General features: G+C 41.8%; 1 protein-coding gene across 6 annotated transcripts in view; it reads left to right on the top strand.

Moving 5' to 3' along the window:
• Nucleotides 1-26458, top strand: part of ITSN1 (intersectin 1) — a 162711-nt gene that overhangs the window by 33788 nt on the left and 102465 nt on the right. For 3 of the 6 annotated variants that reach the window (XM_061627743.1, XM_061627736.1, XM_061627737.1), the window contains exons 4-8: nucleotides 3151-3214; nucleotides 9159-9319; nucleotides 11576-11755; nucleotides 12059-12152; nucleotides 16074-16174. In XM_061627743.1, the coding sequence (XP_061483727.1) occupies nucleotides 3151-3214; nucleotides 9159-9319; nucleotides 11576-11755; nucleotides 12059-12152; nucleotides 16074-16174 (600 nt within the window). Of the gene's footprint in view, nucleotides 1-3150; nucleotides 3215-5811; nucleotides 5867-6222; nucleotides 6345-9158; nucleotides 9320-11575; nucleotides 11756-12058; nucleotides 12153-16073; nucleotides 16175-26458 lie in introns of those variants that run through there. The other 3 variants (XM_061627739.1, XM_061627738.1, XM_061627742.1) reach the window with 3 other exon arrangements.

Genomic DNA, 26458 nt, shown 5'->3' with positions numbered 1-26458 from the left:
AATTTAAGGCTTCCCTTGTGTTGCCACAGCTGCCCCAGGTCAAGTATCCAAGATGCCATTTAGTAATGCTTCTTGTTCTCTAATACTACAAAAGGAGAAGTCAAGGAAGCACATGCTTCCAATTTAGCATTATCCTTTTTAAAATATGGTTGCAGAGAGATGTTTGCAAATGCATTGCCATTATGCTAAGGAAATTGGACAAAAAATATAAAATTCCTAGCTAAGCAACTTTCGTTAATTCATGGACTGACTTGCATTTTTCATACTGGACTCTTAAGTTTTAGACAAAGAATATTGTTAAATAGAAGAGAAGCAGACTCTTGCATGGGGAAAAATGTGATCCTTGCCTGTCAAGCTTGTACAGTAGGGCCCCGCTTACCAGTGTTCTGTTTTCCGGTGTTCTGCTGATGCGGCGGCTTTCAATGAGGGGAAATTCCCCGTTTTAAGGCCGTTTTTGTGACATTTTGCGACATTTTCATGCGACGCGCCCCATTATTTTCAGTGGGTTTTGCTTTACGGCAATTTCTGCTTTACGGCTGCAGTCCGGAACGGAACCTGCCATATAAGTGGGGCCCGCCTGTATCCTGGACGTTCCCCCATAAAAGGAGGAAGGGAGGAGCAGACATCATATGAAAGCGAGGCAATTTGCCAGTATAAAAAGGGTGGTTGCTGCCTTCAAACAGTTGGGTACTACAAGACCCACCACAGTTTCTCTTGCCCCTATCAACCCAACGTTCCTCATACACGCTGTATCCAAACTTTTTCAATACAAGCCTCTCTTACCAGCTACAGTAGTTAAATGTTCAGAAGTAGTATACCTCTTAATTCTACATATGGGGATAAACCAAACAGGAATATTGTTGCATTCATGCCTGTCTGTAAGCTTCCTAGAAGGATTTGTCTGGCCACTTTTGGAAACAGTGCTGGACTAGATGGATACAAAGTAACATGTTCAAGACCACAAACTGAGCTGAGAGTGCACCCCCCCAATCATTTCCTCTTTAAAAATTACTACTCTATTGAGTCAATGTTTTTTCTGCTTTGCAATGGTATGCCATGCTCCTGCCTACCTCCTGACTTCTTATATTTGTAAATACAAAAGGAAAAATACTTCAGACAGTTCACAAAACAATGCGCATTACTACTTCACACAATGCATAATTAATTTATGGAATTCACTATTACAAGTGTGATAATAGCCAGTAAAGTAGATGGATTTTTTTAAATGTTCAGAGATAGTATGAACATAGTGGGAAGCATGCAGAGAACCAACTTGTGAACCTCATTCGTGCATAGATGCACCTGTACACTAGTGCTGGCTTGAGCCCCAGTATCAATAAACTCCTGTGACTTCTCATTGACATCTTAAGGGCAAAAAGCTTTAGTAAAAATAATTGCGAACGGACTAGTACTGTATGTTGCCATTAAGATGACAGTTCAGTACACTGTGTGCGCTGAATAAAAAGCAACCATTACTATATGCCCAGAATGCCAAGCAAATGTATTTTCTTACCAGTGATGTGTGTCTTCCAAATGAGCACTTGGAAGCATAGAAACCTGGCTGCAGCTGAAATAGCAGAATCAGAAATGAGGACTCTTTCTGTCTCAGCCTATGCACTGTTTAGCTTCCAGGGAGAAATATAACCTGGAAGTTCCTGCACATTCCTCTTTCACTATGTTATCAAAATGATTTCTATTTTATTTATTTGGACAGGGTATCTCGCTGAACACTTAATTGTTGCTAGAAAGAGTAGAGACTTTGATCAGACTGTCAGGGAGATTGCAGGGAATAGGATGTGTATGCCCTATACTCATACCTGGTTAAGATTTCTTCCCAAAATATAACAAGAGAGCTGTGCTGCTGCGTCTACTAACCATGCATTTTTGATTGAAAATGTTGAATCTGTATCTAGATAACAAAGTTTTATGGTAAATCATAATTCATATGTTGAGTAAGAATGCTTTCTGAAGAGAAAGTGTTCACTTCTTCACTTTCACAAGACAAAACATTTCCAGTAAAGGAAAAGCTGTTGCAATGGAGAGATAGCAGGAACCATATGTTTCCCTTTCTTCTGTTTAAGCTGATATTAATACAGTGTGAATTTCCTATTGACTAAAGTGTAGATGTTTCAGTTTGTAGCAATGAGCCTTTCAGAATTCTTTCATGTCCCACTTAACAATATTTCAATATAGTATCTCAGTAATAGTACAGATCACTAATAATATGTAGGATTTTATTATGGCAGTATTATAGTATATTTTTTTAGCCAGTGTAACATTGTGGCTAAAAGGCCTACCTGTGAACTTGGAAGTTCACAGTTCAGATCTCACCCTCTCATTTGTTTATCATTTTCAGAAAAATTGTCTCCCATAGCAGTCCACATCAATACAAATGAGATGAAGGCCTTGACCTCAGGCTTACAAACTAATAGGACAAGGCACACAAGGGAAGGGAAGTGGAGGGAGGAGGTTCAGTTTGACAAAGCCAGAAATAATGACCTTTAATCATCCACCAACATCCATGTCGGCCAGGCTGTTCTTCCCTTGCTGTTGGTTTTGCTTGGATAAGAGGCGCTGCCAATAACCCAGCAGACCTTGTTCCTCTGGCTGGGTAAGAAGCCAGAGAGTTCTTCCCTTCAGCTCTGCAATTCCAGGTTAACTGGCAGTTGGAGCCAAGTGTTCTTTCTGGCTAGTAGAAAGGAAGCAAGCATCATACTCTTTCACTCCTAATAGAGGGGCCAGACTGATCTTCATCTTGCCATAGTATTTCTGGAGGCAGAGGCTCCATGAATGCAAAAGGTGGAGGGGAGTGGCTTGTCTAATGCCATCACCTTCCCTACCTCTATTTTCAATACAGGGATAATACTGATAATACTTTACATGGTTGATATAAGGCAGGGATGGGGAACCTGTAGCTCCCCAGATGTCGTTGGACTACAACTTCCATCATCTCCAACCAGCAGAGCCAAGAGACAAGGATGATGGGAATTATAGCAACACGCAGAGGGCTATAGGATCCTCATCCCTGGTGTAAGGATTACTGGCAACATACTGAACACTCTAAAAGTACAACATAGAAGAATTATTATTTATTGGTTGTTTTATGAGTCTTACGACATTCAATTTGAAGTAGTTCCTCCTTCTTAATAGGTGATCAAGCCAGAAACTTTTTTTTCCAGTCTGGGTTACCTCAACCAGTTTTAGCACAGATATGGTAAGTGTACATTTTGGGAGTTCATTTTGGGCAAAACAATTACCAAACAATATGGTAATATACTGACATTTTACTATTAACTTCCATCTATTTTATTCAGAGCGCATTTCAAATCTTTAAGACAAGGGCTTTTGCTAAAATGACTATCTTATTAATAAAGAGGCCTTTGTGAAACCATTTTTCCAGTCCTAAGAACTAATGGAAATGAAACAAAAAATTAAATTGTAAACATGAATAGAACAGACGAGAAATAACATTCTGATGTCTTTGTGTAGCTAGCTGCCTTAAATTAGCCACCTGAAATACTTCCCAAATAAGCAGGAGTAGCATTCTAAAACTAGAAGGCAGAATAAATTCTATACATAAGAGATTTCCTTGTCTAGGGAAGAGCAATCACTCAAATGATAGCCTCTGACAAACGCCTCTAGATACTGAATTTAAGGTAATACCTTTTTTAAAGAAACTGTTGAAGCCTTAATGGTTTGTCTTGGCACATAACATACTATGTCACAAAAGCTTGCTTGTTTAAATTGCATATACTGCAAACAAATTTGGTAGCAGTACTGATGCAAAAGATGGTTGTGGTTTAAGATATATTATTTTTATTTACATTTGTACAGATTTTTAGAATGTTTGTTGGCATTATGAAATTCCTGAAAAGTGTGTATAACTAAGACCACATTCACACCATTCATTTATTCCATTTCACTCTATTATTTCACTTTAAACAGCCATGGCTTCAAAGACTCCTGGAAAGCGTAGTTTGTGAAGTATGCTGAGAGTTGTTGGGAGAGACCCCTTATTCCCCTCCTAGAACTACAATTCCCAGAGTTCTCTGGGAAAAGAGGCTGACTGTTAAACCACTTTGAAAATTGCAGCTCTGAGAGGGGAACAGAGGTCTCCTAACAATTCTCAGCACCCTTATCAAATTACCCTTTCCAGGATTCTTTGGGAGAAGCTATGACTATTTAAGTGGAATAATAGTGGAATAAATGTATGGTGTGAATGTGACCTAACAGTGGAGTGTGTCTTGATTGCATAATTCTGTTACTGGCCTCTTTACAGGATTTGTGTGTAGCAAGCCAATAATCCAGTAAATGTTTTATGTATGCTTTCAAATCAAACAGTAATGCTTCTGAAGACAGTAACTAAATTTAAGAAGGCATAATCTGGATTACTTAGAATTTTGCTGTTCTAGGATATTCACACTCCCTGAAAACCACTTCTCGGGTGTATACTCCCCTGTGGTGTTCATGTTTAACAAAAGTCTCACTTCCTTCCAATGGTGCTGGGCTGGATTAAGTAGGTTGTATTTTCCTGAGTAGATAATGAATTGACAACAAACTTAAAATGAAAGTGAACATTTTATTTAGTTATGGTTAAAAAATTGTAATTCTTTGCATTTACAGTATAAAATTTGACATATTGCTCAACATGCTACATTTCAAATGATGAAAATATTTTAAATGGTTGGTAGAAACAAGAAATCACCAGGGCAGAGTTCATGAAGTTGTATGTTACTGATTTTTGTTCAAGTATACTGCTGTACTTTTTCATGACTCGTCTTTAGACTATAATAATATTGCTGTGAACTATCCTGTGAAAAAGAAGCTGAAAGTAACATGGAATAGCACAGCCAGAAATGAGCCCATTCACTTGTTAATTTCCAGAGATGTAGTTCAACCCAGTATGCGTGTTGACCTGCCCATCCTCTTCACTGTCAGATAAAAATAATGTACATTTACTGGTCTGTACCATGTTTATTTTAACTTGATATCTCCTTGAGAACACTATCTGTCCTTCAAAACAATGGGGACCTTGGGCATTCAAGTCACTAAGTGAGTTTCCAGGTAATTTCCTGAGCATTTGTTGCATAATAGGTCATATTATTTGTAATTATAACTCAGTGTTGACAGAAATATTATTTAAATATGATACTGAATATTGAAAAGTTAGGCTCTGATAGTGAGATCAGGGGAAATCTATGAGACATAACTATGTGAAATAGAACACTCCAGTAAAGCTGATGGCACTCAGTGGAAGTTACTTCTGAGTAAATCTGCACATAAAGCTTAGCCAAATCAGTGGCCCATTTTGTAAGTATTATTTTCTCTGTCTGGCAGTGGCCCTTCAGGCAGAAGTCTTTCAGTCCTAGTACAGGAGATCTTTTTTTAACTGAGGAAGGCTGTGCTTGAACCTGGGATCTTTTGCATTCAAAACATGTGTTCTGCCATTGTGCTATGGCTCCTCCCCCAATAGTAAGCATGTTTTTTTTTTTGAAAAGCAAGAAAAATTGAGTGTGTTTTCTTAAACACAAACAGGATGTGTATCCTAATGACATTCTAGCATGAGGGCCATAGACTTTGAAATGTTTGTCTTTCATCTGGAAACACATGAAACCTAGATGAAGAGGGAAGACAGGAACAAATTGCAAATAAGCAATACAGTATTACATACAAAAGGTATTTTGTAAACATGATCTTACAATTTCTGTGAAATCTGATATCAATTTGTGGAAAAACTATAAATATTTTTAACATTGTCAAATCATTTCCTGAACTTTGGATTTCTATACTTCCTTTCACAGCCACAATACTCTAGTGTGACTGACATCCAGTTCAACTTTGACTGAGAAAGTTCTGACTCTAGAAGGTGATAAAACAGGCTTCCGTGAGGTTGCCTGTTATGGTTAACCATTTAATTACACAAGCTTTAAAAAAGAAGTAGCTTTATGTTTTTAGATTTGAGGAACTTATTTGACTATTGCTAGTTAAAGAATAAGGTATTTAAGAAACTGGTAGTAACAACAGATAAATTTTTATTGTACTTTCTTATTTCAATGATTTTATATGGAGAAACCAATTGGTTCCCAATCAGAAAGGGTGTGAGATAGGGGTGTATTTTATCACCCTATTTGTTTAATCTATAGGCGAAACATATCATACGGAAAGCGGGATTGGACCAAGATGAAGGAGGTGTGAAAGTTGGAGGGAGAAATATCAATTATTTAAGATATGCAGACGATACCATACTACTTGCAGAAACCAGTAATGATTTGAAACGAATGCTGATGAAAGTTAAAGAGGAAAGAACAAAAGCAGGACTGCAACTGAACATCAAGAAGACTAAAGTAATGACAAAAGAAGAGTTATGTAACTTTAAAATTGATGAGGACATTGAACTTATCAAGGATTGCACAGTCATTCACCAAAATGGAGACAATTGTAAAGAAATCAGAAGAAGGCTAGGACTAGGGAGGGCAGTTATGAGAGAACTAGAAAAGGTCCTCAAATGCAAAGATGTATCATTGAACACTGAAGTCAGGATCACTCAGACCATGGTATTCCCGATCGCTATGTATGGATGTGAAAGTTGGACAGTGAAAAAAGTGGATAAGAGAAAAATCAACTCATTTGAAATGTGGTGTTGGAGGAGAGCTTTGCGCATACCATGGACTGTGAAAAAGACAAATAATTGAGTGTTAGAACAAATTAAACCAGTACTATCACTAGAAGCTAAAATGATGAAACTGAGGTTATCATATTTTGGACACATAATGAGAAGACATGAGTTACTAGAAAAGACCATAATGCTGGGAAAAACAGAAGGGAGTAGAAAAAGAGGAAGATCAAACAAGAGATGGATTGATTCCATAAAGGAAGTCACAGACCTGAACTTACAAGATCTGAACAGGGTGGTTTATAACAGAATGCTACTGGAGGTTGCTGATTCATAGGGTCACCTTAAGTCGTAATTGACTTGAAGGCATATAGCAACAAATGTACAGTTGATTTGGTACAGCAGGTTCATTATCTAGCAATTTTACAATGGAATTGGGAGTCTGACAGCACTACCTTGTGGCACCCAATTCATTTCTTGTTGAAATGGTTTGAAATATTACATGGAGGATGAGAAAATTTTGTTATCCTAAAACATTAAATAATGTTCTATGTGTATTGTAGACAATGGCCTAGTTTCACTATAGTTTGAAACAAGGTATAGTTTAATGTGAATGAGCAGCATGCTGAGCGTATTCTGCTCAAAAATTCTCTACTTCTCTCCAATTCTGCTGTCTCCAGGAAACAAGCCAGTATCTGGCTTGTTGTGACGTCTGAATCTGGGCTTCTTGTTTCTCTCCAAACCAAGAGCAGTAAACCAAGAACAAACCTTTGTAATGGCTTATGGTGTTTTTTTTGGAAGAGATGCCATAAGCTTTGGTTTGGACGTCATGACAAGCTATGCTCTGGCTTGTTTCCTGGAGCCACAGAGGCAGCAGGAGATGGGGAAGAGTAGAGTGAGATTTTTTTATCAGAGTAGACCAGCATGCTGTTCATTGACAATGTGATGTGTGAATTGGGCCAACATGATATTAATCCAAGAATTTTAAGAAGTTTTGAAACACTTTTTCAGGTTACTGTGTTCAATAAGCATGAAGTAATGGGTTTAGGGAATCATGGGAAGGCTGCATATTAGCTGTTTATAGCTACTATTTTCTTTATAGTAGAACAGAGAATGAGCACTGAAATGTTTATTGGGCTAATAGTATTGCTTGCTAATACATTTGAAAGTGCTCCAACTTTTAGAAAGCCTATTAAATTTGCAAATGAATGTTGCCAATAGTCTGTTCTCTGATCATCTATGATGTACAGTAAAAGTTTAAAATAAGTTTAAAAGTTACTATACATGGGAATAAACTATTGCATTATTATAAGTCTCACTCATAAAACCAGCTTTTGTGACTTGGAGATGCCAAAGTTTACAAAAGAACAAAGCTGTCAATCTGATACAAGTACTATAAAGAATTTGACTCCTTGGGGTTTCAATATTAGGGAAGAAAGTAGAGAAGAGTTGATAGTAAGTAAAGGGGTGTGGCAGAAGTTTTAAGTTTTAAGGTTTTTGTTTTCCATTGCTAAAAATAGTGTTCTTTTCACCAATACACATAAGTTTCTTAAAATGGCTTACTTTTTTCCATTTAATTTGGTGTACAGTTAAGTTGGACTTGATTAGTTGGGTTGACTATTTTATACTTATATTTTCTGTTGGGCAACAGTATTACTTATATACTTGCAAATGTTTTCTGTACAGGCCATTGATTTGTGGAGTTGGTAGGAAATGCAGTAAAAGTGAAAATGTTACACTTAAATCATCTGAGGGAGAAAAACTTTATGGAGAAATTGAAGCTGGCATCAAAAGAAAGTATTCTGATACTGAACTCTCCCTCTGTGCTGTTTGGACATGCATACCTATGTGACAGAATCATTGTGTTGCATGGTTTTGCCTACCCCTGCTCAATATAACTGCCTGCTGGTGGGCACAAGCAAGCATACAAAAAGTTAATGTCACCATAAGGGCAAATGTGAAGGGGAGAACTCTACATAAGGATGCCATCTTTAATGGCAGCCGCAGGTCATCCAGCACGTGTGTTTCATCCTTAGTCTCTGTGTAGCACTTTGTAGTAACATGGTCTATGAAATTTTGCACAATTGCATTTTTTATAGTTAACATAATTTTATTGAGTGTAATGATTTGCAGAATTAGGTTTTAAAATTCTGTATTTATGATAGTTGAAGAGAAATGTTTGGGGGGCATAGCTCAGGGGGTAGAGCACATATCTAGAAGACCACAGCCTTTCTAGTTAAAAAGATCTCAGATAGCAGTATTAGAGGTGTTTGGGGCGAGGGAGAGCTTTGCTTGGGACCTTGTAGAGCTGCTGCCAGTTATAATAGATATTCCTGCGATAATGGCACAAGCCTCATCATGTCTACTCAGAAGTAATTCATATTGAATTCACAGCTAAGCAGGGTTAAGATTTCAGCCTAAGTGGGCCAATGGTCTGATGGTGCAAGGTATCTTCATATCATTATAAGTTCAATTTTGAATTCTTATTTTTTATGTTCTGCTTTTTGGAAGAGTGCTAGTCATGATTGATTTTTTATGTGTGTAGGGCTCTGGCAGATATGAACAATGATGGGAGAATGGACCAGCTGGAATTTTCTATCGCTATGAAACTTATCAAACTAAAACTTCAAGGTTATCAGCTACCTTCTGCATTGCCTCCTATTATGAAACAATCTCCCATTGCAATTTCTAGTGCACCAGGATTTGGTAAGGGCAGACTTCATTTATCTTTGTGTGGCATTCCAGTACTTCTGACCAACTCCCTAGTTTTCATGCCTTGATCATAGTGTTGTCCTTAGAGCCCACTTCAAGGAGACTGTGGGTTGTATCCAGCATAGTGCTAAGTAAGCATCACATCAGTGCAACGATTTCTGCTTATGCAATGGAACTTCCCCTGTCTTCTCCCCCTATATGCACACCATGCCCTCCCCAAATATCTTCTGGAGAGTTGGGGAAAACCCCTAGAACAAATGAAGGGGGTGCGCAGGGACAGGAGGGAGGAAAGTCTTGTTGCAGAAGCAGAAATACTTGCACTGATGGGATGCTCACTTAGTGCTATGTTGGATGAAACCCAATAATAATAGTTATTCCTGCCTGGAGTGTCTTACTTCCAAGCCACTTGCCCCCATTTCTTTATGCACTAGTCACCTCTCAAAAGTCATGGCAACTATGCAGGCATAGCATAGCAATGTCAAGTGTAACATTAATGACTGCTCTGACTTTTTATGTACAGTTTCCTCTTCAAGTATCAAGCTGGAATATGGGAGAAAGGAGTCAGATATTGAGGTTTTTGAAAATCCATTTAAAATCTCTGTAGAAACATGTTCATTGATTTTTTAAATGTTATGGCCTGTGTGCCACAGTTCAAGCCTTAAGTAGAAAACATGCTGCTGCACTTAAAGTATCCCAATACCTATGCACATTGTTGCAGTTCATTTTAATAATGTTAACTGCCTTGATAAAAGGTGGGATACAGATATTTTAATCAATATGCAGCATGAAAAAGACAGGCAAGAGTGCAAACCTGACTCTGTGCCATAGCCAGACCCATGGGATCTCCCGTTCCTCTACAGGAGCTCCAGAAATCCTTGCTGCCTGTGCCACTTTATAGCACCCAAGCTGCAGGTTGGCCACCAGTGCTATAGAATGGCAAGGAGACAGTTCAGGTTAAGCAGAATTAGGGTTGCAAAATCCCGATTGTATATACTCCATGGTTATCAAGAATTTACATTCATTTTACTTTTTGATGAAGCATAAAAATAACTCCAGAGAACACTTGGTGTATGTTTTGAATGCTTCAGCAGTACAAGTAATTTCTTTTTTCTTTCCTGCTTTTTTCCCAATGGTATACTATATTTAACAGAATAAAGCATTTTGGCCTAATTCAGTATAGGTTGTTTCATACCTGACCAACACCCTGCAAATAGTTGTCAAAACATGCTAGTTTATTCTCAAGATCTTCATGTGTTACCATTTCAAGAGTATATCTTCTCAGATTAGCATATAGTAAACAGATTTTTTTGATAGCATTGCATTTGATTTAATGGAAAGGTTTCATTGGGAGACACATGCCCTTTCCCTGATAATTGTTTGGCATTCTAAGGTGGTGGTGATGTTAGTTGGTTTTCCATCAGGCCTGGCACCAGTGGGCAGCCGGACTGGGCCCTGGCTGAGGGCCCCTCCTAAGGGTGGGAGGGTGAAGCTCCCCTTCGGTGATCCACTGCAGCATCTCAGCAACTCAACACTGCCACAGATTCCAAAGTGGGAGCTCACAGGAGCCCCCAGGCACCCAGTGCACACACCCCAGGCACCCAGTGCACACGCCCCGTGCACTGGGTGTACATGTCTGCCATCACCCAAGATGGCGGCAGAGGCATCCCTAAGGGGTTGATGCCCCTACTGCCATGTTGGGTGATGGCAGGTGTGTGTGAAGCATACACACTGGCTTATTTAATTCCCCCTGTATCAGGTTGTGGTGTTTGGCCTTATGGCACTGTGAGCCCAGGGCAGGCTAGTGGCCAAGGGCCCAGTCATGCCTGCCGCCAGCCCTGTTTCCATTTCAGCCCACACACCAGTGTTCACTATTACTTGGTGTTGCATGCATGAATCCTGGGTCTTGCATTCCCTTCTGTTCCCCGATGCGGCTGTGAGGAAGAGAGTGGTAGCCTTCACTCCATTTTCAATTAAGAGCAGTTTTATTGTTGAATACAATCCCAGACAAACAGTGATTAGCTTGTTTCAATAAATTATAGTTAATACCTAACATCAAATGATTGTTTTGAAGTTTGCTTGTTTCAATAACTCATAGTTAAGTTAGATAAAAAATGGAAGTGAAAGCTTCTAGCCTTCTCTTAATAGCGATGCTGACAGAGGAGAGAGGACGGGACTGATGAGCCCAAGGCCATTGTCATATAAGTCTTCAACTTGTAAATGATAGTAATTTTGAAAATATTTCTCTTGTAGGTATAGGTGGTCTACCCAGCATGCCCCCTCTTGCAGCTGTTGCTCCAGTGCCAATGGCGTCCATTCCAGTAGTGGGGATGTCTCCACCCTTAGTATCTTCTGTTCCCACAGCAGCTGTGCCCCCCCTTGCTAATGGAACACCAGCTGTTATACAATCTCTGCCTGCTTTTGGTCATACTGGTATGATGAATTATTGACAGTAGCCTTTTAATGTTCTTTTTTCTCTGCTTATTATTACTTTATCCCCTAGTTTCCTGCTTTTTATTTTTGCTATTTCTTGCTTAGGATTTTTATTGGGGTTTTTTAAAAAGTGTTTTTGTTGTAAACTGCATTAAAGGCTATTTTAAAACAAAAGGCAGTATTCTAACCTAATTTTTTTTCCTTGAAGTAACAGCTTTACTTTAGTAAAAAATTATTCATTATATATCCTTAACTAATTAGCTGTACTTAACATTTAATTGCACTGACATGGTTATATTTCAGCCACATTGCCAAAGAGTTCTTCCTTCAGTAGATCTGGTGCAGGGTCCCAGTTAAACGCAAAACTGCAAAAGGCACAATCATTTGATGTAGCTGGGTAAGTATGGCTGTGGTTTTTTTAATGCACTATGCAGCATTGTTAAAGAGGACAGTCCTGCAGCTACTCTGACACAAATGTTCCCATTCAGTTCAAGGAGGCTTCTTGTAAATAAGTGGTTTCAGAGATGTGACCTTGGACATAATACTGCAATTCAAAAGCATGAAATCTGAAGTTAAAGAATGTGTCTATTGAAAAACATGTTAGTCTGTAAGCATAATTATGTATAGTCTGGAATGCACTTCATAGTGCACATCTCCATCCTCACTGTTGTGGAAATATACGCCTAAATGTAGGGAAAGTTTTCAATATAAAAATAATATAATGTAGATACTGTCTAGAAAACTTGTTATGTGTTAAGTTTTATAACAAAGACTGCTTGGGCAGGATATAGTTTATACTATCTAGTTCTAGTACTGGCATTTGCTATCTCACCAGTATCTGATTTCTTTGTCAAGCTCCACCCGACAGTAGGACTTAATAAGGTCTCTTCCTGTTCCTGTGCTTCTGTCCTTAGGGGTGGAAACCCATCACCCCATTCTGTCGCACATTCTGTCCCAGAAATTCAGGGCTGTCACCTTATCTGTGGTGTTACCAGGTGTCTTATGTGTAGAAACATGTTACCTTTATTCAAAAAGATTCACAGCTGCTTTGAGAGTGCAAAGCAATGGCAGATATATCTCAGCCTATGTGCATAGTTTACTGTTTTAAAATTAAACTTTGGGGAAAATGTATATATTGCCTAAAGATAAATTGAGAACTTTACAAAGCATAAAGCAAACTGCTTCTTAGAATGTAAAGGGGTGGGAATATGCATGCTGTCACTGTCTCCAGTGTCACAGATTGCACTGGTTTTCACACACTTCAATACTGATCTTTGCACACTAAGCAGGTAGGTCTGAAGGGGGCATATAAGTACGTTACACTGAATGCATTTAGACTCCTCCATTTTGTCAAGATCCCTGCCTTTTAATGATTTTGAATCATGCAGAGGCTTCTAACCAACTTCAGTTCAATGTGCTTAGAAGCCCCCTTCAGACTTTCCCGCTCAGTGTGGGAAGCATGGGGGTGGAGCCTGAAGGGGCCATTGAACTCAGGGACTTGGGAAGTGGAGGGAGCAGCATGCAAGTAAAACCCTGAATAAAGTTTTAGAAATCTAGAACTGGAAGAAACAGGAAAAGGGAGGAATATAGATTTGCAATGTAAGTTGCAAATTTTTTGTTTTTGTAAATTCAAGCAATTTAATTTAAAAGAAATGAATGCCAAATTCTGGGCAAGTTGATAGAGCACATTATGGATTATCCAGACCTTTTAAACTCTGGATTGGTGCCAAGATTACAGTAATAACTATGGTGGGCAATCTTAGTCTGCATATGAGCAGGGACAATTGGTTCTATGAGACTTCTCAGCATGTTTGATACTATTGCTGCCCTGGGCTCCTGCCGGGAGGGAGGGTGGGAAATAAATAAATAAATATTGATCACCATTCTTTGAGGGACTTCTTGGTGCAGAATGTAATAGCTTGCCTGTTGTGAAGAGTGAATGACCTGAAATTGTCCAACTTTGTCTCTGCTTTTCTGATTGGCAGTATGCCCTTTGAGTAAAATTCAAGGTGCTTGTTATGGCCCGTATCCTGCATTATTTAGGGAGTGCCTTCTTTCCTGTGAACCTCCTCAGTCTCCAGAATAGAATAGGGTCGTCTTAATGGTGGCATTGACTGGCTCAATTTTGACAGTCAAGGAAGCTTGACTATAGGTTGGCATGATGTCAGTTTCGACAAATGATGGTTTGCAATCAGCCTGCAAACCACAAATGTACTTTGAAGTGTGTTTGTAGATTGTAGTTTATGCACCATAGAAATGGTAATGCTGAGTAAATGGAAAACAAAAGCAGACAAGTCATTCTAAACAATGGTTAGCTATACAGTAGGGCCCCGCTTTACGGAGCTTCGCTTTACAGCGCTTCACTAATGTGGCAGTCTCAGTTAGATGCAATTAGACTAAAGCCACACTCATACGGCGCTTGTTCCGCTTTTACGGTGGTTTTCGGGCATCACACGCCATTCTATTCAATAAGTTCTGCTTTTCAGCGGAGGTCCGGAACATAACCTGCCATATGAGTGGGGCCCTACTGTACTTTTGGAAGCCCAAACAATGGGTTAATGTGATCTCTGAGTTAAACCTCACTACAAATTCTACTGTAGCTCTGCTAGTTGACATTTTACATACTTTTAGACATCAAGTCACACTGTTTCACAAAGCTTTTAATCTGACTCTTATTAGCTGACAAATGCTGTTTTAGTAGCAATTGTCTGTTAAAGTTTATGTTATTAAATGTGTTAAGTGTTTTTAGGCCCTTTCATAGTCTGCCTTTCAGAGTAAGAATCCTCCCAAGACAACTTACCGGGGGGGGGGAGAAACAATCATAAAAATACAGATTAAAATTATCATATACTAATTAAAGAGAAACAATAAATTGACTGCAGATAATACCTATAACTGTAGCTCACCCAAAAGATTTAAAACAATTTCAAAACCAGCAGGATCATAAAACCAATCAAGAAAAAGCATGCTGGAAAAAACATGTATCAAAGGGCAGTCACACCTAAATAGGGAAAGAATTCTATAGATCTTGGGGTCACCAACCCAGCTGATCTTACTGGCAAGTACACAAGGAATGTCTCTGAGGCTGTCTCCACCTTGCCCCCTCTATAATGAGTTTCCGCCGGGCCGTGAAGACCTGGATTTTCAGGCAGGCCTTTGGGGAGGATTAGATTTTATTATTATTATTGGTGTAGATTTTAATGTTTACTGGATTGCTATGTTATTAGATGTGTAGATTTTATTATTATTATTGGCTCAGATTCTAATGTTTATTGCACTGATATGCTAATTTGTATGTCGCCCAGAGTGGCTGGAGAACCAGCCAGATGGGCGACTAAGAAATTTAATAAATAAATAAATAATTTAGAACAAAAAGTCTTTTAAATGTTAAAAGGGATAAGATGAAGGTAGAGAACTTTAGACAGTACAACTATTCATTCATTCATAAAAGTAGTTATATACCACCCTCTCACAAAATATCAGGGTGATGTACAACAACATAAACATTTAAAAGCAATACAAAACAAATCAATAAAATGACAGGCTACTCATGAGACAGCTGCATAGGTCTGTTGGTACAAAAAAGTCTTCAAGATACACCTGAAAGTCAAAAGCAAGGATGCCTGCCAAATCTCTGCTGGAAGAGTGTTCCACAGCATGAGACTGGTAGCTCTAAATGCTCAACTTCTGGTTGAAGCCAGTCAGGCCTCTGTAACATGAGGGACAAGTAACAGCTTTATTCCAGATGATCTCAGTGACTGGGCTGATATATAAGGGCTCAGGCAGTCCTTAAGGCAGCCTGAACCCAAGTTGTTCAGGTTTTTGTATATCAACAAAAGAGTGTTGAAGAGCCAGTAGGATATGGGCAGCCAGTGCAGCAGCTGTCTGCTCCCATCAGCAGTCTAGTCACTGCATTCTCCACCAGCTGGAACTTCTGGACCAGGCCCAAGGGCAACCCACAAAGGGTGCATTGCAGTAATCTAGTCTCAAGGTACATGGACTATAGTGGCCAAGTCATCTTGATCCAGACACAGAAGTTGCTGGCATACCAGATGAAGTTAGTAAAAGGCACTCCTATAAATGAGAGGCAATATTCTTTTCTTAATTTGACAGAGAAGCATGCAGATTCTGACAAGTACTTTTACTGACACATTGGATGGTGTTAAACATTAAAGAACAAATGAAAAGCTGCTTGAAAAAAAACTAACCATGAATTATGAATTAGAACTTGGAATGCTGAGAGCTGCTGTTCTTTATTTTGCTCTGTCATGTTTGATTGAACGATAATGGGATAACTTTCTCTGTTTTATAACTCCAGTACATCTCCAGCAGCAGAATGGGCTGTTCCTCAATCATCAAGACTGAAATATAGGCAGCTATTCAATAGCCATGATAAAACAATGAGTGGGCACTTAACAGGTATTAGAGCATGCTTTTGTTTTCATTTTAAAGTTAGTGAACTCTGTTAAATGTGTCAGAGCTTGCATAGTGCAGGGGTTAAGAGGCAGATCCATCAATGGGTTTTAGCTGTGATAGCTAAATGGAATTTCCAGATTCGGACTAGGGAGAGGGCATTTTCAGTGGCGGCCCCCACTCTCTGGAACTCCCTCCCGTATGATCTTCGGCATGCCCCTTCCCTGAATGTATTCCGCAAAGCCTTGAAGACCTGGCTGTTCAGACAGGCCTTTGGGACTTCCGGGGAGGGTTAATTTTTTAGGACTAATCGCCTATTACTCTGAACTGCTATTGTTCTTTATTTATAGTTTTACTGTTATATGTATTTTATGTGTATTTTATTATGATGCATTTATTGCAACTAAATTGTACGTCGCCTAGAGTGGCCATCGGCCAGATAGGCGGCTTATAAATTAAATTATTATTATTGTTATTGTTATTATTATTATTATTATTATTATTATGCCACTATCAGTTGCTAGAGAAATAAACAGAATCAAGAGGCTTCTGTGCTGTTACGAGCCAACATCTGACTGACCACTGTGAAATATAGTGTGCTCCACCAGATGGACCCTTGGTTCGATTCAGTAGGGCAGTTATATTCTCCAGTTTCATCTCAGTTGTGTCACCATCTAGGGATAGAATTTTCCATAGGAGTTATGCCATCAAGCGGTAATAGCTCCACCTATCGTCCGAAGGCAAGAATGTTTCTGAAGTCAAGACTAGGGGCGTCAGGCCCCTCCCACTCTCCAGTTCATTCTTGCCTTCATCCGCACAAGATCTATAGCTAGTGACTAGATACGTTTTGTGTGACAGAGTGTGGAGTTTTGTGTGTTTATTTCACGTTGTTCCCTTTCCTCTGTCTTGTCTTTTACTACTGTTTGTGTGTCATTCCTGGGGATTTCCTTGGGGAGGTTCCCCCTTGCCCGGGTGTTTTTCTTCCCAAGACAAAGCTTACAACGCTGTAGAGAGATCGCGGCTGTGGTCTCTCTCCCTCAGTGGCGGACGCAGCCTTAACCAGGAGCTGCGCCTGCGTTTTACTTAGCCTGCTCAGCCGCTCTTTTCGTGCCCTAACGATCGGGAGCCTGCTGCTGCGGCTTCCTTTTGTCTTCGGCTTTTTGCAGGGGCGGCGCTTTCAATCTCCCCCGCCAGGAGCCTGCTATTACTGCTCTCTGCCTTCCCCTTTTAGCGGCTTCTGCTGGTTGGGCTGCCTTGCCTTCCCCGACTCGTCCGCGGCATTTAATACCTTGCCGGGACGGTCTCTGCAGTCCGCGGCTGCGGCTTGCCCGTTTGCCGATCTTTCTCCCTGCTCGGGGAGTTCGCTGGCCGCTCTGCCTCCTTGACGGAGGCTTCCCTGCATACCTTATATAGCCGCGATTGCATTCTATTGCAGCCTATTTTCGCGGCGTTTTTCCCTCAGAGCCTGCGACTGCGGCTCTCCATACTATCAATGTCCCTTTCTGGTTGGACTGCCTCGCCTCCCCCGGATCGTTTTGCGGCAATTTAAATCTCGCTGCGACGGTTGCTAGCAGGCTGCGTCTGTGGCTTGCTCCCAGTGTCCCTGGCTCTGCCCAATTACTAGGGGATTTTTTGCTCCATCTTGCCTCCGTGGCAAACTTTCTTCCTGGCTTTTATAGCTGCGATCGCGCTTCTCAGCCCCGCGGCTCCAGAGCGCCTTTTTTATTTTTGGAAGCCGTTTGTTCGGCTCGCTAGTGTTTCCCGGGGACCGCCATTGCTTCTTCATCTCCACAAACCTTTCTGATTGCCCAATTTTTCCCGCTCTTTTTGCGGGCGCTATTTTGTTTGTCTCTATTCAGTACTGCAAAGGGGGGGGTCTCTTTTTCAAGGGCTGTGGATAGCTGAGCCCAGGCTCTCTGTCAGCTCCCATAGTGTGATCTACCTTTGTGTGTGTGTGTTGCAGATAGGATCCTATAGTTCTTCACAGGCTCCTTTATTAAATCTGCTGCTGCTGCTGGCTCTGGCAACTTCTAACCAGTACAATCTCATCGGTGACTGTTTCATCAAGACTGTGGCTGTACACCAAGCTGTTTGACCTGTACACTCTGTCCCATTCGTGGCCGTGTACTAAGACTGTGATACTGTACAAAACCTGTTGGAATGGTACATTCTGCCCCATCCGTCGCCTTATACCAAGGCTGTTGATACTATACAAATGCTGTTTGAACTGTACATTCTGCCCCATCCGTGGCCGTGTACCAAGGCTGTCAATGTTATACAAACGCTGTTTGAACTGCACGTTCTGCCCCATCCGTGGCCATGTACCAAGGCTGTTGATATTATACAAAAGCTGTTGGAACTGTACATTCTGCCCCATCCGTGGCTGTGTACCAAGGCTGTTGATACTTTACAAAAGCTATTTGAACTGTACATTCTGCCCCATCCGTGGCTGTGTACCAAGGCTGTTGATACTTTACAAAAGCTATTTGAACTGTACATTCTGCCCCATCCGTGGCTGTGTACCAAGGCTGTTGATACTATACAAAAGCTATTTGAACTGTACATTCTGCCCCATCCGTGGCTGTGTACCAAGGCTGTTGATACTATACAAAAGCTGTTTGAACTGTACATTCTGCCCCATCCGTGGCTGTGTACCAAGGCTGTTGATACTATACAAAAGCTGTTTGAACTGTACATTCTGCCCCATCCGTGGCTGTGTACCAAGGCTGTTGATACTATACAAAAGCTATTTGAACTGTACATTCTGCCCCATCCGTGGCTGTGTACCAAGGCTGTTGATACTTTACAAAGCTGTTTGAACTGTACATTCTGCCCCATCCGTGGCTGTGTAACAAGGCTGTTGATACTATATAAAAGCTATTTGAACTGTACATTCTGCCCCATCCGTGGCCGTGTAACAAGGCTGTTGATACTATACAAAAGCTGTTTGAACTGTACATTCTGCCCCATCCGTGGCCGTGTAACAAGGCTGTTGATGCTATACAAATGCTGCTTAAATTGTACATTCTGCCCATCCATGGCCATGTACCTCGACTGTTGATACTATACAAAGGCCGTTTGAACTGTACATTCTGCCCCATCTGTGGCCGTGTACCAAGGCTGTTGATACTATTCAGTTTGAGTGTACCAAGACTGTTACTACTGTACTGGCTGTGTATCAACGCTACTAACATTGTACATTCTGCCCCATTGTGGCAGTGTACTTAGCCATCTGCCAGTGCATTCTGCCCCATTCGTGTGCCGTGTACTGAGCCTGTACGGGTCTGTACATTCTGCCCCATCGTGGCAGTGTACTGATACCCATAGAAAATATAAGATGGCGGAACAGCCAGCGACGACTCAGACAGCCAAGCCGTAGCAATCTAAAGCGGCCAAGCATAAGCACACCAAAGCTGTTGCCAAAACTAAACATCTTTCCAGCCACAAAACAACTAAGCGCCCACGTTATGTCTCCGTTCCGGCTTCCGATGGCACAGCCCAGGAACAGTTAACGAATCTAACTCACTCTCCATTGCTTCCTCTGAGGAGGAGGACTTTGCTGGATCTCCTGAACAGCCAACTACCAACCTGCCCCCTCACATATTACCGCCCAGGGCTTATCCATCGTCACAGCCCACTGGGCCGCCTCTACAAATGCAACCATCTGTTTCACCGGGGCTACAGCTGTCTCATGAGTCTTCTATCCCAACTACATGGCATGCTGTCGTTTTTCACTTAATCACAGTCACCGCCACAAGTCTCCGCCATACCTCAACACAGTATGCACCACTATGTATGTCATGAGGCTATTTCATCTTACTCCCCACGTCCCTTTGACATTGCCAGAGGCAGATGCATTGATGGCGTTTCATATGGGGAGGAGGCACCCTTTGCTGTAGAAACTGATGGAGACGCATGGAGTGATCATTCGGAACACGAGGAGAATTCTTTTTATCCCCTGTTCGATGCCTCAGATTATCTTCCTCTTGCTCGCAGAGTATTGAACACACTTGGTCTCCAAGCTACACAACCAGCAGCTACCGCTTCCGCTATTAAAGGGGCCAGGGTCTTGAAATCCCCCGCGCCAGCAGAGCACTACCTTCCTCTCGCTAACAGTCTTTATTCTCTGGCTCCTGACTTCCTGGCATAGTCGAGCTGATATCCAATCTAGTATATAGATTCCTTTTTGGCGAGGGAAGGAGATTCCCATCTACAAGGCGCCTCTGAGCACAGGCTGGGCTTTGTTTTACGCAAGAATCATGAGGCCACCGCCTTCTCCATGCGAGCCGCTGCATCAACTTCTATCCTTTCTAAGACATTGCTGATGTGGTTGGATGACCCTTAGAGGATCCTAATCCTGATCCTGTATCTTTGAGGAGGTCACTGATAAAATTGCGCAAGACAGCGGCTTTTGTAGCTGATGCCATTTTGGGCGCAATTCAACTGGGAGCACGAGGTATGGCAGCACAGGTAGTCGCTCAGCGGACCCTCTGGCTTCGTCACTGGCAAGCTGACTCCACAGCCAGAGTTATTCTATCAAGGGCACCTTATTCCGGAGCAGTACTCTTTGGTGAGGAGGTCCTAAAGGCAGTGCTTGTTGACCCCAAGGATGCTCGAAGGCCCGTCTTGGCCACTGTCCGGAACACAGATCGCAGGCTTTTCAGACGTTTCTCCTCATATCGCACGACCCAGCCCTTTCGAGGAACGCGACCCGGGTGACGAGACCGCAATTTCCGAAACTATGATTTCCGGCCCTCCAGGGGATCCTGGAACAGAAGTTTCCCTGGCAGAGACAGCCTTCAAGAAGGAGACTTCCTGGTTTCTATCAACCTGAAGGAAGCGTATCTCCATGTGACTGTTTGCAGAGCCCACAGAAAATTCCTTCGGTTTTCTTTCGGCCCCCAGCCTTTTCAATACCGAGCGATGCCGTTCGGCCTCTCATCTGCCCGAGAGTTTTTACCAAGGCCCATGACCGGCCACTCAATTTCGACAAGCCATCTCCAACCAACCCAACGCATACAACATCTAGGACCGATATTGCACACCCGACAGGTGACGGTGTTCCTGACTCCAGACCGTATAAATGCTATCACAGACGTCGCACAGTCTCTGATGTCCCACGTAACCGCAGACGTTATGCTTCTGTCCAGGGCTCTTGGGAGGTTAGTGTCCACCATACATGTTGTGCCATGGGCTCGAGCTCATACGCACCTGCTCCAGTGGGCTTTGCTACCGTTTCAACAGGATATTGCTATGTCAAATCATCGAGCAATTCCCTTGAGCCACGCACTGCATCTTTCATTCCGCTGATGGACGGGGGTCCGACATCTCACCCAGGGCACTCCGTTCAGAGAACCCCGCAGAACTGTTATCACTACAGATGCAGTCCCCTTGGCCGGGGAGCCCACTGCAACTCTCAGTTCGTTCAGGGGGTTCAGAACACAGCAGGGCAGACTCAGAGTAGTATTGGCTAGAGCTGAAGGCTGTCCACTTAACTCTGCCCCGTTTTCAGTCTCTGTTCCACTTGGACCATGCTCTCATTCGAACGGACAACACGTGTGCCAAATCTCATTTAAACAGACAAAAGGGGACCAGGTTCCGTCCTCTACACATCTGCGATCCCTACAGGCAGAACATCTCAGAGGAATTTGGAATGTGACAGCAGACTGGCTCAACAGACAACTAGTTTGTCCGGGAGAATGGAAACTCCATCCGACCATTTTCCATCTTCTCCAATGTCGGTTCGGCGTCTTCTCAGTCGATCTATTTGCCTCCAGCTGCAAGTGCCAGTAACCCAGGTACTTCGCTCGATACCTGGACATGATAGCAAAAGCGGTGGATGCCCTGTTGTACGTCTTCCTTCCAATACCACTCTTAGCCAGAACCTTGAGAAAGGCGCGACGTGAGAGGGCCAAACTGGTTCTGATAGTCCCATACTGGCCCTGTTGACCGTGGTTCCCGGATCTCCTTGCCATGTCAGTGACGGATACTTGGACGCTCCGGGTCAGGCCAGATCTCTTATTCCAGGGTCCAATATTGCATCAGGATCCCACTTGGCTCAAGCTAACAGCGTGGCTTTTGAACGGGACATTTAAGATCTTCTGGTCTGTCTGATGCTGTTCTTGACATTATCTTGGCCTCGAGACGACCATCCACCCCCCGTATAGATCAACATACTTGAGTGGCAGTCTCCAAGGGTGTCAGTCTCAGCATTTCGATCCTTTCCAGGCCACAACACTACAGATACTGCAGTTCCTTCATAGGGGCCTCCTGATGGGACTTACACTTAACACTTTACGTAGACATGCGTCCACTCCGTCTTCCATTCTCTCAGTGTCCTACACTGGTGCTCCTATTGCCTTGCACCCGTTCATCACACGTTTTATGAGGGAAACCGCGTTACGCTCACCGGCTGTATTCCACTGTTTTCCCTCGTGGACTTTGTCGAAGGTCCTACAAGCTTTACAACGCCCTCCGTTTGAGCCCCTCAGGACTGTGCCTTTATGTCTGTTGTTGTTCAAGGTCTTGTTCCTAATCACGATCAACTCGGCGAGACGAGTTTCGGAACTGGGCGTATTGTCTTTTGCACGCCATCTCTGCGTTTCCACAAGGACTCTGTTGTACTGAAGACTGATCCTTCCTTCCTCCCAAGGTTGATTCAGTTTTCCATTGCAACCAGGACATTGTTTTGCCTTCCTTTTGCCCAAATCCTACCCATCCTCTTGAGAAGGCTTGGCATTCGTTAGATGTCCGGAGGGCTCTCAAGACCTACCTGTCTAGGACCCAAGAGATTCGACGAACGGAGTCTCTGTTTGTATCCTTTCATCCAAGGTCTATGGGGCATAAAGTAGCCAATTCCACCTTATCCCGCTGTTGTGGGCATGCATTACCTTAGCCTATGAGTCCAATTCTACCTAGTGTTACCGCTCATTCCATCAGGTCAGCGGCCACTACGGCTGCTTTTGCTACCAATGCTCCTGTTGCCGATATTTGCTGACCTGCTGTTTGGTCTACCCCACATTCGTTTATAAGGCATTATAAAATAGACCGTTATGCCTCTGCCAATGCCTCCTTTGGCAGACGAGTGTTGCAACAGGTTCTTAATGAGGATTAGGTTGTGGGTGGTCCCTCCCTGTTATGGGCTGCTTTGGTACATCCCGCTTGATGGCATACCTCCTATGGAAAACGGACCATTGGTCTCACCTGAAGGGTGATTTTCATAGGAGGTATGCCATCACGACCCTCCCAGTTGGAGGATACCTAGATATTTTTTAGGAATTTTATATATACCTGTTACGTTATTTTATTACATTTATTAGTGAAGTCAAGACTGCTATTACTGTTATCTCGCTATGTTAGTCATGTTATTATGAATGTTGTTATTATGTTATGTTCTTGCTGGTATGCCCGTTGGCCTTTTCTCCTGCATTTTTAGATATCTCTCTTTGGACTCGCTGCGAATGAACTGGAGAGTGGGAGGGGCCTGACGCCCCTAGACTTCAGAAACATTCTTGCCTTCGGACGATAGGTGGAGCTATTACCCGCTTGATGGCATACCTCCTATGAAAATCACCCTTCAGGTGAGACCAATGGTCCATTTTCTGAAAATCTCAATTTAATCTTATCTGCACAGATTTTTTTCTAGTTCCTGTTGTGTTAATCTTGATGACAAGGAAGCTTCCCCCCCCCAGTTCCACTAAAAATATGAAGAATTTTCACATATTATACACCTTAATTATCTGCACAAACTAGATACATACACCAATGCACATAACTATATAAAAATGTATGTTAATAATAAAATTCTGCTGCAGAAATATAATACAGCATGGGCCTTGACTCATGGGTATAATATAAGTAACTTGTCCATATAATTAGTCAGGCTTTCTTTCTAAGCAGCTCAGACATAAGCAGGCACTCAACACAAGAGGCGGTCTGATGCAAGCAAATTGGGTTGGAACTGCCAAATTCCATGTATAAATCCATTTCAAACAGATTCTTCCCTACTGTCAACTACCTAGGTTGAATTAGACAAACCACTCATCTCTCAGCCCCCCTCTCCACTTTCTGCTATCTGCAATATGGGAATAATGATACTAGAATGATTGTGAAGTACTTTATATAGATGCCAAGTATTAATTTGTTAAAAGAGGAGATGATGATGATTTACCCTGCCCCCCCATTTTTAAAAATGCAGTTTGTAACATATTTAAGAACAGCAACATCTCAACTAAAAATAAAAAAATTGCAGATTAAAAGACAGGAGCCAGAGAATATCTCTCTCGGCTCCCATTCTCTCATTGTGACACTTTGTTAAAAGGAGGGTTAGGACCTGCAATAGACAGTGTACAGACATCAGCAGTGTTCAGATTAGCCGAGTACAGGGGAAATGTGTTCCAAATCACCATAGCCTCTTGGTTTTTGAGATTGGTTCCCCCTAACAATTGGCCATATCTTTCAGGCTTACAGATTCACCATATTGGTTCCTGTAATAAATAGAAAGTTTTGAATTGTTTTATGTAATTTTATTGTTATATGCTGCCCTAGGCTCTCTTTGGGAAGGAAGGGCAAGTTATAAATGTGAATTAATAAAATAAATAAAAATAAGAATACTGATGCAGTAAACCAGCCTATTCAAGTGCAAGTCATAGCAGTATACAAAGACCATAATTTATCTGCTCCCTGTGTGATGCAGTGTGACCGTCAACTTTCCAGTGCTTTCACTTTTGCATTTCACGTTAGTACTACGGAAGCCCAATACTTTGTAAGGCTTTGTTTCAGTGAAACTGTAAATGAAACACTTTCCGTACACAAGATGTATCAATATGGAAAACAGAACCTTTTGCCAGATAAGTCTTGGCAAAATTCCAGATACCGATTGGTTGTCCAGAGGTGATATGCTGACTTCTAGAGATTAGATAGCTCTTGTTTGCCTTGCCTTCAAAGCAGGGCAAACGGGGTTTTTTAACCACCTTGGGCAGAGAGTCTGTTGGAAAATAACAATTGAAAGTACACTTTGATGTGCTAACAATTACTCAATCCAAGGGCCACCTTTGGAGACAGTTACAACTTCAGCTATTTGCAAATGTGGCAGCACTGGCTTGTTAACAGGTGTCAACCAATATTCACATGCATCACCTGTTTGAAACATTTCTCAGCCTACTTCACAGGTGCTAGTTCTCACTATTTTAAAGCTGTGATGCTCCCAGGATCCTGGCTTTCCCAGGAGGTCATTAGGTCAGTCATTTATCTACTTCACTGAGTCCAGACATCTCTTAAAATACTTTCTGCCACAGCATATGTGGGTTGAGATATATTGCCACTAGAATCTACCTGGACTGGAACACAGTGAAAACATAAATATATATTTATTTAGGGAACAAGTAGTCATTCAGAACAAGAAGTAGTTTTATACAAAATATTCAGAGTTATATGTGATACTAACATAACTAACTCTTTTCCTTAGTAACTCTGCTAACTTTTTCACATATGCTTTCATTATCTCTCTATCTCATTCCCTCTGTCTCTTCAGCCACTCTTTTCAACTCTCATTTTTCAACTGACACTGTACCTGTCGCTCATTTGAACACCACCCAGCATTCTGTCCCTCTGCTCTGCTGTCAGTCATTCTTCCACTCTTCTGTCACAAAAGCCCTATGCAGTTCAGGTCTTGATTATTCAGCACAGGGTTTCCCCAGCAGCAGTCTGTGGACCACCAATGGTCCACAGTGCTTCTGCACTAAATATTCATATTGATTATTAATACAATGTTGCATTACATGCACAATAAAAGAAACAATAAAAATCCAATTTAAAATCCTATAGCATTTAGCACAGTGCATTACAATTGCTACAACTGGCAGAAAAAGTGGTTTGCCAAGACCCTCAAAATTTTTCAAGTAGTAGTTTGAGAACCACTATCTAGGGAATGGCTTCTCTTGTGTCCATGCCAGCACTTGAGAACTTCTGATGAGGCCCTGCTCTGAATTCCATCCTGTGAGGAGGCCAAGTTAGCCACCCTCCATTAGAAGCAAGGCTTCTTCTACAGCAGTCCCAGTGTTGTGGAACTTTTTACCAAGAGAGATCTGCACAGCCTCTTCCCTGCTAACTTTAAAAAGCAGACAAAAAAGGGGCCAGGTTTGGCCTTTGAAAATAACTGCTTTCTTTCCTGGCCTTTGTATTGTTTTTGCAGTGCTGTTTTTTTATTGTTGTCTTGGTTTATTTAGATTGTATTTTATGGGTGTTTTATTATTTTAGGTTATAGACAGTTTTTGAAATTAATATGAAAAT

Source organism: Rhineura floridana, chromosome 5 (genome assembly GCF_030035675.1).
Source record: "Rhineura floridana isolate rRhiFlo1 chromosome 5, rRhiFlo1.hap2, whole genome shotgun sequence".
NCBI classification, from domain to species: Eukaryota; Metazoa; Chordata; class Lepidosauria; order Squamata; family Rhineuridae; genus Rhineura; species Rhineura floridana.
Note: the sequence above shows the minus strand (reverse complement) of the source record. Positions and strands in the feature narration are given on the sequence as shown.